The 15,044-nt window shown below is 37.5% G+C and overlaps 1 protein-coding gene across 2 annotated transcripts in view; it reads left to right on the top strand.

The window, feature by feature from the left end:
* Window positions 1-14,639: 14,639 nt before the first annotated feature.
* The window catches only part of notch2 (notch receptor 2), a 47,074-nt gene continuing 46,669 nt past the window's right edge, over window positions 14,640-15,044 (top strand). For both annotated transcript variants that reach the window (XM_058785035.1, XM_058785034.1), the window contains exon 1: window positions 14,640-14,964. In XM_058785035.1, the coding sequence (XP_058641018.1) occupies window positions 14,892-14,964 (73 nt within the window). In that variant the 5' untranslated portion in view covers window positions 14,640-14,891. The remainder of the gene's footprint in view (window positions 14,965-15,044) is intronic.

The following is a 15,044-nucleotide window of genomic DNA, read 5'->3' as shown; positions in this document are numbered from 1 at the left end:
CGATAAGATTAGTTCGTTGATAAGTTATTTCAAGATAGATGTTCAAAATGAATGCAGTCTTGAATCCTCATCCCCTTCTGTCTTGCAACAACTACGCTGACACAGAACTGCCTTGAGTTAAAAAAAAAAAATAAAGTAAATAAAAAAGTGTATTCAAGAGACCTATGATTAATTATAGCAACCATTTTAAATATTTTAAACATTCGTTGATTGATACCCATTGTATTAGATGAGTGTTGAACGCCAAAATATTATTCTGAACATTTTTTCTAAATAATATCTTATTGCTGGATTTTATATTTTGTCCTGAGCATCTTAGACACAAGAGTGAAGAAACAATGTTCAGAAGTGATCGTCTCTATTATGCCCTAACCACTCAGAAGGCTGTCCTCTTCACAAGGACAGTTTTGGATAGCGAATGGCTCAAAAGGTTCAATTAACGTGGTTGCCATAATGTTATCCCCCTGGAAAGTCATCACTACGCCATTTGGGACGCAGACCAGCTGTCAGTGTGGCAGGTGAGTGTTTTCCTTTCTTTCTTTTGTTAACTGCTGTGCTTTAGAATCTAAGAATTTGGACTAATCGAATCTACTTGTTTACTGTTCAAATGTTTTGAAGGCATAATGTATACAGTGTAATCATATGTGGTATATCAAACTACCAAAGTGTTGTAAAATAAAGATTTTATAATTAAAGCACCAATAATAGTTATATTTCATGGTTTATAATTATAATCATATGATTTAAATTCACTTTACTTGCGAAACTCTGTTTAAATGTAGAACTTTGCCATCTAGTGGTTATACTATGGTATTACATTTTATTTGTTTCAACCACAAAGCTCATTAATTAACATTTTATATATTTGTTATAGTTTTTTGTTTGTGTGTGTGTGTTTTATATAGAAATAAATGGTGTACAATCTAAATGTGAATAATAAGTGCTGAATTCTCCTCAAGCTACAAAATATTAAAGAAAAGTGTTATTGAACTAATTTTACATTTACTCAGCCGCAAATGACATGCATTCTAAATCGAATCTACATCAGACAAATGCATTTAGAAGATATGAGATTTTTCCTATTCCCCCTTATTTTCTCACAAGGCCTTTGTTTGTATGGTATTCTTGCATTTTTTAAGTAAAAAGCTGGTCTGTCTCTGAAGTATTGTGCATACATACGCCTATACGCTCCCATTTAAATCATGAAATATGCGTCGGAATATCATGAGAACATTTTTCCTTGTTTCGTCATACCCGATTAATGACTGAAAACTGTGGTTAACGTGTTTTTATGAAACATCTATGTTTAATAATAAATCGCAACAACCCCGTGCTGCAACTGCGGTCAGGCCAGCCGCCACTTTATTTCTACGGTCGCGCATAAACTGCTTATTACGGTAAATCCGTCAGAGAACTGATGTGAATGCAAGCGCTCTTCTGGCGAACGCGATTTTTTTTTTCCCAACACACAGTCCGTAACTGTCTGATGTGGAATTACATAATAAGAGCCCCCCAAATCTCATACATACGCTACTGCATCTATACTTTCAAAAAACTATAAAAATTAAATGTTCTAGATTGCACAGACGAGTTCCTCCTCAGATTGAGAGTACACCTTCCCACAGTGTCAGCTGCATCGTTTCACGACTGTCTGATATGGAATTACAAAATAAGAGCCTCCCAAATCTCATATAGGCTACATGTTGTTTTGTGTCTACATTCAAAAAGCTATATAAAGAAAAGTTCTAGATTGCACAGACCAGTTCCACCTCAGATTGAGAGGACACCTTCTCACAGTGTCAACTGCATCGTTTCAGGACTGTCTGATGTGGAATTACAAAATAAGAGCCTCCCAAATCTCATACATACGCTGCTGCATCTATACTTTCAAAAAACTATGAAAAAATAAAGGTTCTAGATTGCACAGACGACTTCCACATCAGATTGAGAGTACACCTTCCCACAGTGTCAGCTGCATCGTTTCAGGACTGTCTGATGTGGAATAAGAACTGGTCTGTGCAATCTAGAACTTTTCTTTTTATAGCTTTTTGAAAGTAGACACAAAACAACACATGTATGAAAGTTGTGGGGCTCTTATTTTGTAATTCCACATCAGACAGTCCTGAAACGATGCAGCTGACACTGTGGGAAGGTGTACTCTCAGTCTGAGGTGGAACTGGTCTGTGCAATCTAGAACTTTTCTTTTTATAGCTTTTTGAAAGTAGACACAAAACAACACGTATATGAGATTTGGGAGGCTCTTATTTTGTAATTCCACATCAGACAGTTACGGACTGTGTGTTGGAAAAAAAAAAAATCGCGTTCGCCAGAAGAGCGCTTGCATTCACATCAGTTCTCTGACGGATTTACCGTAATAAGCAGTTTATGCGCGACCGTAGAAATAAAGTGGCGGCTAGATTGACCGAGCTTTTCGACTTGGCGGCTGGTCTGACCGCAGTGTGCTTTTGCATTGCCATTCATACAGGCTACAGGTGAAGTTATTTTACACAACTACTCGAAGTTTCCGGTTTTCGAACGAGGACTGTGAAAAAGGCCCATTTAGTCCTTTACCACGGCAACACCGTTTCAGGTATTCGTTTGCAATGTTGCATCCGGTTGGTCGGAGCTGACTTTGAATTAGAAAGTTGTCCAAGTTGTGGTGGCTGTGAGGTGTGGGATGTGCGGAGGGAAAAGGGGCTCTTGACTTGAGAAAGTTACAAACGGAGTCTCGAATAAGGATAAGTTCACGTTGTGTTTTAAAGCTGCAGCTCCTTAAAGACTGTCGGACCCGACACTTTCCCTCCTGACAGGCTGCTGAGTCTCTAACCTGATCCTCTGGTAGGCCTATCTGTTTTATGAGCTACACAGAAGTTTTTCTGCACTTGTATGAAGTGTAAATGAAAGAGAGAGTGAACAGCTTTTCTGTATAGTGCATGTCTTTGTGAAATGCTTCCCTTTATGGAAATTAATCTTATGTCATTTATAACCGTATAAAGCAGCAGTGCATCCCAAACCAGTGAATTAATAATTTCTCATCAGAAGTTAGCCTAATGTTAATTCAGATTTGGGTTGAATGAGTTCCCCTAGCTCCCTGTGCTGTGGATGTTAGATGAGGTTTCAGATGTATATTCATGTCACATTTAGACCGAACAGACATTTTGGAACTTTCAATTGTTTTCTTGGTGCAAACATTGCCCAACAAACAGCACTTGCACTGCAGCGAGGAGATTTGCGGTCATGTCCAGTTACTCAATCCAGACCAGATCACTGAAGAGGGAGAGTGGTGGCCTGCCACTTTTATTTTCAAAAAGCAGAGATTGAAGTCAAATGCAATCTGGTGCAGTCTAGAAATGCATATATCTGTATCTGTGGTCCTGCCTTTTGCACAGTTGCAGATATATGACTTGGGTTCCAGTAGCTTTCTCTTTCAGTGTTTACTTTTATCCGTGTTTGAAATGCATTGAAGAATTAAACCCACAGTAACCAACCTGACGCCCGTGTACCAACAGGATGAGGGAAGAATACTTAGCAGAATATACTTTGTTCAGCTCACCAAACCTACATTATAAATAAAACTCAGTTTTTATTTGCTCTTCTTTTGTTTTAGTTCACACTCACATATGTAAGTGTTTGTTTGTTTTACCTTTGGACTGGTAGATGTCTCACTACAAGGTCACTGTCAGTTATAGGCTACCTAAAGAGATGGTTCCAGGTGCCTGTGGCTTTATGGGTTTTTATTGCCAAAAAGCAGGTCAGGCTTTTTATGTAATTTCACATGAATGTGCTTTCTAGTTAACTAGAACATTAGTTGGAAAGCATGACCTGATAAACTCGGATAGGAATTTCTAACATGACATCCTTTACGAAAGGTTACTTAAATGTCACAGTCTGCTCACTCAGTAATTTTTAGGTAATGTTTGCTAGATTCTTCTTACATAAATCACCTACAAGATGCAATAGTTTTTGGTGCCCATTTCCGTTGGAAAAAAACTGTATTCGCAGTCAGTCGTTATTAATTTATTCCATTTGAAAGCTTCCAGTAATATAGTAGTTAAAGGAATATTATGAACTGTAAACAGTAGCCTATCACATCATGTTGGTCCCCATTAGGTGACCCGCCCCATAAGCATTTTAGGATTCGGCGTTTTTCTTTTCTTTTTTTTATATGCTAGATAGATGCCTCGTGTTTTGTTGCTGTTTCAGTCGTGTTTTTAAACGTTAAAAAACACGTCTCGAGACTTTCCGTGTTTCGCTTTTTGAGATCCAGAAAGGTGTTTTGCCACTCGTGAATGACTGGATCTCATGTGAGTCAGTGTACATTACTTTAAACATTTTTAAGAATGCTGTTATCTTTTTTTATGTTCAAAACGTTTCTGATGAATCAAGTTTGTAAGTGCTCCTTTTTTCTGCTGTTTTTTTTCCGTGCACAACCACCAGAGTGCGCCCAGCTGCAGTTTAATAACCCTGAGTTACAAAACGTCTCCAAGCCTTCATGTTGTTGGTACGGGGCGCCAATAGTCTTCCGTTATTGTGCTGTTTTCAACAAGATGGAAACCGATAAACAGAGCTGATTTTTGCCACTAGATGCAATGAAAAGGTGCTAACCATTTTTTTTCGCTGCAGAGACAACAAAACGCTGACGTTCGTACCCCGTTCTGTCTTCGTGTGTGCAGGAAGTGGGTACAGACGAAAAGAGAAGCTGCCACGGTAGCGTGCATCACCAACCACAATGCTCAGACTCAACTCTTCACCCCTTAGTTTTTCTTTGCAGAGGGGGAAGTGGGAGTTTGCTGAGGCTGACCCGCTGATAAACACTGCCAGGCCTTGAACTATGCTGGTTTTCTTTTTCTTTGTTGAACGAATGAATAGATAAGAAACGTGTGCATTAGATGTTTGGATGCGTTTTTAGCAGCAGCTGTCTTTAGAGTCCGCAGAGCATTCAGTTGTGCATGTTTAGCAATGTTCTTCATAAAAACTCGATATGCATCACAGGCACCAGATGATGGAGCTGATTTGTAGTTCGTGACCCTGCTGTCACCATCAGTGTTATCTATGCCCTCCCACACACTTTTGTTAAAGATCACGTTATTAGGCTCTGTTTTACTAGTCAAAATCATTTACACCTAGAGACAGACATAGCCTACTCAAGTTAGAGATTGATCGATTAAAAAAGTAATAAACCTAGTTAAATCATTCTCCCTTTGAGATAAAATGTTCTGTGCCACTGCTACCTGAGAAAAAGGTGTAGGCCTATGCTATCTGTTTTTCTGTCTCATGTTCACCTTCGCAGAAGACCCTTATCTGAAACTGTGGGAAGCTGTGTGAGAGGGCAAGTGTTTGCACACTGTTGATCATCTATTCTATGCTCTTGACAGGGCAGAGTAAGAGCCAAGTGCTCATTTACAAGATGGTGTTTAGAAAGGGCAGATTCAGAACTAATCATTTGGTATAAGGCCGGAGGGGGGTGAGGGAGCATTTTGCTACTCCCTCTATCTCTTGCTCTCTTTTCTACCTTCTTTCCGTCTCTCTCTTTTCTGTTGCCATGGTGGCAGGGGTGCGTGACAGTCATGTGAAAACGAAGCCGATTGGATTAAAATACTTGGTGTGATCAGGGGTCGGGGATACTGCACACGTACTAAACACACCATAAACTGATTATGCGTACACATTGTCTCTGAACGGTTTGCAGGGAAAGTTAATGATGTGTGTGTGAAGTATTGGAATTGTTTTGGAGAAAACTGGCAGCTGGAAGAGATAAAAAAGAAAAAAAGAACATAACACACACACAGAGAGAGAGAAAACAGTCATTCTGTATTAACTTAGTATTATTATTACAGTAGTATTAAGTTACAGTGGCGTTCCATCCATATAAGCTGCGAATGCGCCGCATACCCAGGCCGTCTGAGAGAATAAGTTGACGGGCTAATTAATATAAACATGATTATAAGTTGATACCTTATCATTTGAGATGTGACTTAAAGCTTAATAAAGCGTTGGGAATAAGTACGTAAAATTATTTATGAAAAACAGCGGTAATTTTCTGTAAATCTACGTCAGTGATGGAAGCTTCTTAATCTTAGCACTTAATGCGTTTAATACTGTCCTTGGTACAAAAAAATATATATAATGGAAAAAATAGTAGCAGTCTGCCAAAATACCATAGTTACTACTAGTTATTTTTACTGTAAAATAATATGTATTTCTAATATATAAGGATATTAGACATGTACACACAGGACTCACTGCCATTGAGGGTTTTTTGGTAAAACTTTACAATAAAGGTTTAATTTGTTAACGTTTAGCTACATTAGTTAACATGAACTAACAATGAACAATATTTATACAGAATCCATTAATCTTAGTTGATGTTGATTTCAGCATTTACAAAAATATATACGTTTTTTTAATAAAATGAACAAAGTTTAATGACTGCTGTAAAATATAACATTTTATTGTTTTAAATTAAATTAATTATTTAATTTATTTTCCCTGCATGTTTGTTGCTATTAAAAAAAATCTCTTTTGATTTGCTTTAAAGGAGAGTCCAAGTCTCCTGCAACTTTTGCCTGCATAACAGTGGTGAGTGTTTCTTCTGAAAATGCTGTTTTGTTGAATTTTTTTAAAAATTCAGTTAAGATTGTTACTGTTTGGTGGAAAAGTTTTGTGTGGCCCAATTTATTTTACTGAATTGATTATGGTTGATTGATTGCATCTAATACTTCTGTATTTGCATGAGAACTGTTTGTCATGTCATTCTCATTTGTTATTGTGACACTTTAACCAGCATAAATCATACAGCGTCAATACAGTGCCGTTCTCACACAGTGGCTTGTTTTGTAGCCATATTGTAGTTCTGGTTGCAGTATTTATCACAATATGCCATGAATCTCAATATCAGGCTTCCTCTTTCTCCTGCTCGTTGTTTAAATTGACACTGTGATTTCACCTTTCTCCATCAGCTCTCCTGCTGTCCTGTCTCTCCTCCTGTTTCTCCTCTCTCACGCTCCCTCGATTCGCACCACAGAGCCTGAGCAGCTGTACTTCAGTCTACAGGGGTCGTAAAAACCAGGGACGAAAGAGGAAGTTCTGAGGGAGCTTGTGAGTTATTGCCCCCCAACGTACACATGGGGGCCTGGGAACTGCCCTCCTCCCTCACCCGGCCTGAAACAAGACTGACGGCTGAAGCTTAATGCCCCTTCACCCTGTGTGTACACAATCTCCATTACGTACACTAAAGGGAGTGACCCTCGTACCGAGGTCACACTAAACTTTATATGTACAGCTCATCAGCCATATGGGAGCGTATAGTAATGTGTCACAGTAATTGGGTTAGATGTGTGAAGATACTTCATTTTGCTGCTTAACTAGGTTTTAAAAAAGGTTTCAGGTTCAGTCGTCAGCATTTGTGTCATAATATTGGTTTACCCTAGAAAAAAATTATGAAAAAGATATCACAAGAAATCTTCTAAAGAGTTGCTTTATTAGGTAGTTCGATATGAGTTTGCAAAAACAATATGTGACCTTGGACCACAAAATCAGTCATAAGTTAAAAATTTTTGAAATTGAGATTTATACTTCATCTGAAAGCTTCCCATTGATGTATGGTTTGTTAGGACAGAACAATATTCGGCCGAGATATAACTATTTGAAAATCTGGTATCTGAGGGTGCAAAAAAAATCAAAATATTGAGTAAATCGCCTTTAAGGCTGTCCAAAGGAAGTTCTTAGCAATGCATATGATTAATCCAAAAAAGGAGTTTTGATATATTTACGATAGGAAATTTACAAAATATCTTCATGGAACATGATCTTTACCCAATATCCTAATGATTTTTGGCATAAATGAAAAATGTATAATTTTGACCCATACAATGTATTGTTGGCTATTGCGACAAATATACCCGTGCTACTTATGACTGGTTTTGTAGTCCAGGGTCACATATTAATAACTTAACTCTCATGCTAAGACATTATTAGTAGCTTGATATGCAGACACACTAAGCCATCCTATCTTTTTTCTGAAACTGTCCTACTGAAAATAACTTGAACTGGTCTTAAAGCTGGTCTTCCAGACTGACCAAGCTGGCGCTTAACTAGAAATTGTTTAAAAAGTGATTAAGCCAGTGAACAGACCAGCCTAACCAAGCTGGGAGACCAGAAAACCAGCTTAAGCTGGTTTATTTTAGCAGGGAATAGCGGACCGTTCAGGCAACTTGTCTGAAAACAGTAGTTTTGTGCCATTCTATTTGGATCCTCAAGAGGGATTCTTTCAAAATCGTGCATTTTAATTAATTTTAGTTTTACACTTTATGCCCTTTGTCAGTTTCTTATAGTAACTGCAACAGGTATATAAAAACTGTACCACAGATGCTGGGGGTAACTATGAATTATATATTCCTAATTATAGCCGCTCTGTTTTGTTCAAACCTCTAGCTGGTTTACCTGCAGAAGCACTTACTATTTGTCAAGCTGGTGACTGCAGATGGCAGTATTAATAGTGTCCTATGTAGATTATCTACGCTGCTGTGGGAGTCTGTGTTGCAGTTGGAGGTGTGAATACCAGTCATGCCTGGCCTCAGGCTGGATTTATGACACAATTAACCCTTGGCAGGAAAAACACTAGGCTCACCTCACATTACACTTTCCCCAATGTCATGCTCTTACATGTATGTGCATATGTGCATGTTTGTATGTATACTGCCTGTAGTAGACAGTAAATCTGCATATATTTCAATATTTTCATCACTTTCAACAATGGTCTTTTTTTAAAATTTATATCTTTGTCTCTCTCACTCTCACTTATTCCCTCCGGACTGGCTGAGAGGCTACCGACCATAGAGAATTACTTTGACCTCAGTGCACTTTTAAGCCGGTGGGACCAGTCTCAGGAAATCAAAGGGTTGTTTATTCAGCATGAACTCTAAAACGATTTGCCATACCCTATGACTGTAACCCACAAACACACACTTGTAATGGATCATCACAAGTGTCCTTTTGAAGACCCCACTCTTATATGCATCATACCATAATCACTTACAGTTGTTACATTTACATGTTCTTTTTTCCTAAGTTAGGTTCACATGCATTTTGCAGAATCTGTAAGATATTTAACTTTATTATTTCCTGATGAAGCCTTTACGCTAGTCAAAACAATGTCTTTATTTACAAAGACTATCCTGTTTATAAATGTGCATATTGGTTCTTAAGTGTGTTTCGTCCTCGAGCATCACATGGTATTATTTATTAGTAGTATTTAATTTCTATTTGAATCCATTTTATTATTTTATTTAATTTTTTACTTATTTTGTCTTGTGGCTTATAAGTAAATATGTCAATTAACTTCAAAGCAATGCTATTTCACATATATATGTAACTCTTTATAATTAAAATGATAAAAATCTCACAGATTCTGCAAGGTGTATGTAAACATATAAACTGTATGTTTCCAAGCGCAGACTTTGACCTCAATGTCACTAATGGTGTCCTCAGGCTGAAATGATATAGCCTTCGTTCTCCATGTCTGTAGGTCAACGCTCATAAACACGAGCGTTCTCCTTTTCCCACAGTGCTGTATAAATAGCCCTCGCACCGTGTATGTGATGGCTGAGTAGACATCACATTTGCAACAGCAAATTCCGTCCACCTGCCCCGGCCAAGACCCAAGGTCCGCTTACAGGACATGCACAAATTTCTCCCCCTAAAGAACCTCACGGCTTTCACTGCCAGCTCTTTCCTTACCCCATCTTCCAGTAACCTCTCTACTGTCTTGGCCCCTCTGAGGACAAGAGTGGTTTTCGTGCCAGGATGTGTCAGAGGGGGCCGCAAGCCGACCCAGAGCCCTGACCACCGTGGAACGTTGAGAAGTGGTATGGTGCTGCGGTGATCCCAACACTTGCGCAAAGTGAACCTGATTCTTGAGAATTTGGCTTTTGTCCATGCATGACTGTTTTAGTTTGAAGATAAAGTGCAAAATATCACAGGTGTTTTCCCTATAATTATTGCTGTATTACATTTCTCATAAACTTTAAAGATTCATTAGGTGCTTACCACATAAAGGGAGCACATTATCATCAAACAGCCATCTAATTTGTGAATTTGTGATTACACCTGCACACTATTGTTACATCTAGATTAATTGGTGTTATTAAATACAAAATATTATTTAAAATGACTGGATCAAGATGGATCAAGTATAAACAGATCTTTAAAGTAAATTAAATAGCTTTTTTTTTTTTACATTTTAATGGTGAAAAGCATGTCTGTGTGCGCTATTACAGTGAAATGGGTTTTACACCACCAAACTGAATTGAGTATGCCTTTCAATTTCAAATAAATTTCTTGAATTTGAATTGAGGTAGCAAACAGGATACAGAATTGCAATTTGAATTTGTACCGAAAGTTTCATTGGAAAATGTATGTTTATTAAGACAAATTTTGAATGTTGGCTTGCAAAAACTTCGTTTAAAAGTTCTGAAAATGTTTAAGGCTTGATGTTTATAGGCCTGATAGATACATGTAGTATTTCTTTGAATTGCAATTAAAACAAATTGCTCTTTTTTTGTCATTCCTTTTCAAATTCACTTAACCTTCCTGTTTGTGTGGCCAATTCAATTTCTAACTTATTTTGAAAGTCAGTCAGTCTTTCAATTCTGAATGTAAACATGTCACATATTTTTGCATTGTGTTGTTCTGTCTGTTAATGACTGATTTTGAGTCTTATAACTGTTAGCACGAATGTGTCTAACTGTATAGACACTCCATTGTGTTCAGAATCGAACACACCTTACATTCAAAAGAGCCAAATATTCCAGCTTCCTGTGTGTCATATTCATAATGCTGATGCAAATTATGTCATCTGCATGTCACATGACTCATCACATGATAATGCTTTCAATTCATTTCACATTCTGTAGAAAAGAAGGGACTGTTGTATGGATAAAACTATGCCATCATTGCAAGTCACATGCTATCATTTATATTAGATTTTCTTGTGGATGACTTTTGTGTGTTAAATGTGATGTGATGACCTAATGTGATGATGCATGGATAAGATGATGCATAAATAATTAAATGTATGGGTAACAATTTGCAGAAATGAGTAAACAGGTCAAACTAATCCATGCTGTCTTTTCCCAGACCTCACCTGTTGTCATCAAACTGGCTCTCTTTCTATAAAGATACTAGGAAGTAAACATATCATAGAGATCCATAAGTAGGGTTAAGTTGCACATTTAAAATACCTTAATCGTTTTATATATTGTGTATTTGGAACTGCTAGAGCAGATCTTAAGCCTATATGTGATCAACACTGTCTCGTCTTACAGCCACTGCTATGGTTTTTGCAGTGCTATCCAGCTCATATGCTGCAGGCGAGAGTGAGATAATCTACCACTAAATATACCCCTCACTTCCTGTGCCCCATCTCTTATTTCATTTTAACAGAGCAAGAGATAATGCTTCTGCCTGGTTTTGTCAGTGTGTTCATCTATCTATCTACACTGTAAAAAGTGATAAGTTGACTTAACTTAAAAAAATTGAGGAAACCCGTTGCCTTAAAAGTAAATAATTAAAAAAAAAAAGTTAATTGAATTGTCAAGTTCACTTAACTTTTTTTTTTTTTTAATTATTATGTACTTAATAATTTTAAGGCAATGGGTTTCCTCAATTTTTTTAAGTTAAGTCAACTTTCACTTTTTACAGTGTATCTATCTATCTATCTATCTATTTATCTATCTATCTATCTATCTATCTATCTATGTATCTCTCTATCTGTCTGTCTGTCCAAATGTTCTCAAACTGGTAACTTCCTTCTTAAATGTCAAGGCCAAATTTTTGGTGTACTAAGTGTAGTTTCCCACGCAAATGGAGGGTGGGCAGAAGAGGTGGGGGTGTAGGTAACCAATCGCGAGGCAATCAGTCTTCTGATGCCACCTAGCCGCAATATATCAGCGTTTTATCTAGCCCCTTTGACGCATGCCTACTGCGGTAAATCACCCTCTGGATGGCAGGCCATTAAAAATTGTCCCAGCAGTTTCTGACCTTTGCCTTGTCATGGGTACATTCACTCATTTTGATATTTACATTTGCAGCCCTGGCATCAAGTGTCCATCAATCTGAAATAATGTTTGTTTCAACTTTTAAAGGCTGTAGAAATTTGAGGCTTATGAAGGTGTTTTCATTAGTACAGTATAGGTGCTGTTCTACGGATGTACCACCAGATATGTTGTTGATTGTGGTACTCATCAGTTACAAAATATGATATGGGCGATTTTTTTTTTTTTTTTTTAGTTGACGTGCAAGATGTGCCAGATTTACTCTCTTCCCTTTACTACAGAAAAGATACTTTAGATCCAGATCAGGCAATTTTGTTTTCTAGAAGTTTAAAATAACAATAAATGAAACTAAGTTTTACAGCTGATATGTTGTACAGATTTTTATTTTAATTTTTTTGCTGAATTAGCACAATCTGAGTTCAGAGGCACAGATGGCACACCCAAAGGTTGAAGCCGTTGTTTTTGTAGGGACTTTAAGGGAGTTTCCAGAAGAAACTCCTAGTGAAAATGATTAATAGGTTAGAATTATTCAATGTGAAGCCAAAAAAAAAAAATGTGACTTTGATAAAATAAACAATGTTGAAATCATGCAAACTTTTCGCTAAAGATCTCTTAAATTTATGGGAAATTAATTTGATGACAGTCAAGGCCATAAAAAACCCCAGATCTTAATCATCAAATTCCTCTATATTTGCAATATAACTAGCAGTAATTGAAAATCACATGATGTGCATCTGAAAAGGTCATCCTTGAGGAATGAGCTGAGACCTGCGAGCCGTCTGGGTCTGGAAAAACAGGGAAAGAACTGAAAGTCTACGACACCCTGAAGTAAGGCATTATGGCACTGCGACGACTGCAGTCAGCTAGAGTAACTAAAGCTGGACCCCTACAGGCAAACTGGAAGGGTTAATTTGCTCTATTCAATGCAAAGTCTTTCATCAGAAAGCACTGGAGGACACGAACAAAAAAGGGATTGATTTGTTTATTTTGTCTTTACAAGAGGAGCCCTTCAATGCAACATCTTAAACAATGGTGTCCCACAGGCACATCTTTGATGATCTCTGGGTAGATGGTACTTGATTCATGACATATTTGAGTTGTAATGTTTGATGTGTGTAGGTTGAAAGAACTAGGGCAGGACATGGAGCAGCTTGTTTCACTGACTGATATAATTTTTTTTCCACCTCAGCAGGTGACATTGGCTGTTTAATCATTTTTGTTACAAAGGTCTCAGAAACTTTGAATGATACACATTTTCTGTTTGAGGATATTGTGTTTACTGTTATGCAAAAGGGAAACTCACAGACTTGGACTCAAGTTGCTCTTAACTTATTTGCCAAAAAATGGACTTAACTAGGACTATAAATTATATTCTTGTTGACAAGGAGCAATTTTTTTTTTTTGTGAATTTTGTCACACCATTTAGGGTCTGTCACTCTTTGAGAATGTATGTGGCCATTTGCTCCCATAGCAATGCTTAAACATGACAATAACTGGTTTAATTTGGCGCACATCAAGCATGTGGCCTTTTTATTAACTGCATATCTGTGGAAATGTGACATGCTTCAGTCATAAAGTTAAATCCTTTCATGTATTCTCATATGCTTTTATACTTATTTTAGACAAGTATGATAAATGATAAAGAAGTATAAAGGATAAAGGAACACACACTTGTCTGGTTTGCTATCCTTGTGGGGACTCTCCATAGGCGTAATGCTTTTTCTACTGTACAGACTGTATATTCTATTGCCCTACACCAACCCTACATCATACAGGAAACTTTCTGCATTTTTAGATTTTCAAAAAACTTAATTCTGTGTGATTTATTAGCTTGTTTACCCGTGGGGACCTCAATTTAGGTCCCCACTGTGACACGAGTCCCCATGAGTCTGTGTGTATTCAGGTTTAAGTTCCACCTGAATAGAAAAACAGGTACACACACACACACACACACACACACACACAGAGAGAGACAGGCCTACCTAAATTTGAACTAGTGAACAAATCTGTTTTTAATTTGTGCTAATATCTAAATTAAACATCCAAGAAGTCATCAAATTCATTGGGACAAATACTAAGATACATAAATTGCAGATATAACGTCTCGAAAACAGATTAATACCAAAATGGTGTTGCTGGGTTGTGATGTATCATGACACAACAACCCCATTTTGTTATTAATATGTTTTCTATTACTTCACGTGAGCCTGCCAGATGCGAAAGACAAGGAATAAACGGATAAATCACTCTAAATCGAAACCCCAGAGATAGGGGTGGGTAACTTACTAACGTCAACGGGCGGAGAGGAAAAAGTATGAAGGGGTTAAATTTGAGTCACACTCGTCTTTGCAGAATAAGTGAAAATTCCTCCGCCACGGCAAGAAAAAATTTTTTGGCACAAAATCGAGCCTTCTTTCAAAACCCGCTCAAATAAATAAATAAATTAATAGTTTATCTCTACGAATATTTTAAATGACTTATAGGAAGTAAACTTTCGAGGAGCTCGTTATTTATAGCCGCATCACAGACTATAGATCCATCAGTATATAGTGGCTCGCGGAAGAACATCTCTGTCTGTGACTTCAGTGGCTAGGACGACGAGAAGAGAGAAGTTCAGAAAGTTTGATCACAGCGCGACTACGAGAAGAAAAAACTTTCAAATGAAGGCAGTAAACGGATTTATGTGGCCAAACGAGACATTCTGACAGGCAAAAGACAGCTTCTCTATTAAGTATAATTCGTTTACCTACTCTTGAAGATAATTTTGAGATTCGTTACGCTTTAACCTGACGGAGCACAGCCTCGCGCTGGCGGCTCTATGTGGATTTTACTCAAAATATGGGCCAATTACCCGGTGTCTCTTCGGGCAAAGTGATCCTTATCGTTATTTGCTGCCTTAAAGTATCATATGGTAAGTACTTTAACGGCTTATATTTCAGAACACATTTTTAAAAGAGTCATTTGCCGTTAGTACGCATCTGTACGGCGGTG

This window comes from Onychostoma macrolepis, chromosome 08 (genome assembly GCF_012432095.1).
Source record: "Onychostoma macrolepis isolate SWU-2019 chromosome 08, ASM1243209v1, whole genome shotgun sequence".
In the NCBI taxonomy this organism is placed as follows: domain Eukaryota; kingdom Metazoa; phylum Chordata; class Actinopteri; order Cypriniformes; family Cyprinidae; genus Onychostoma; species Onychostoma macrolepis.
The sequence above is the reverse complement of the archived record's forward strand: the minus strand, read 5'-3'. Positions and strand labels throughout refer to the sequence as shown.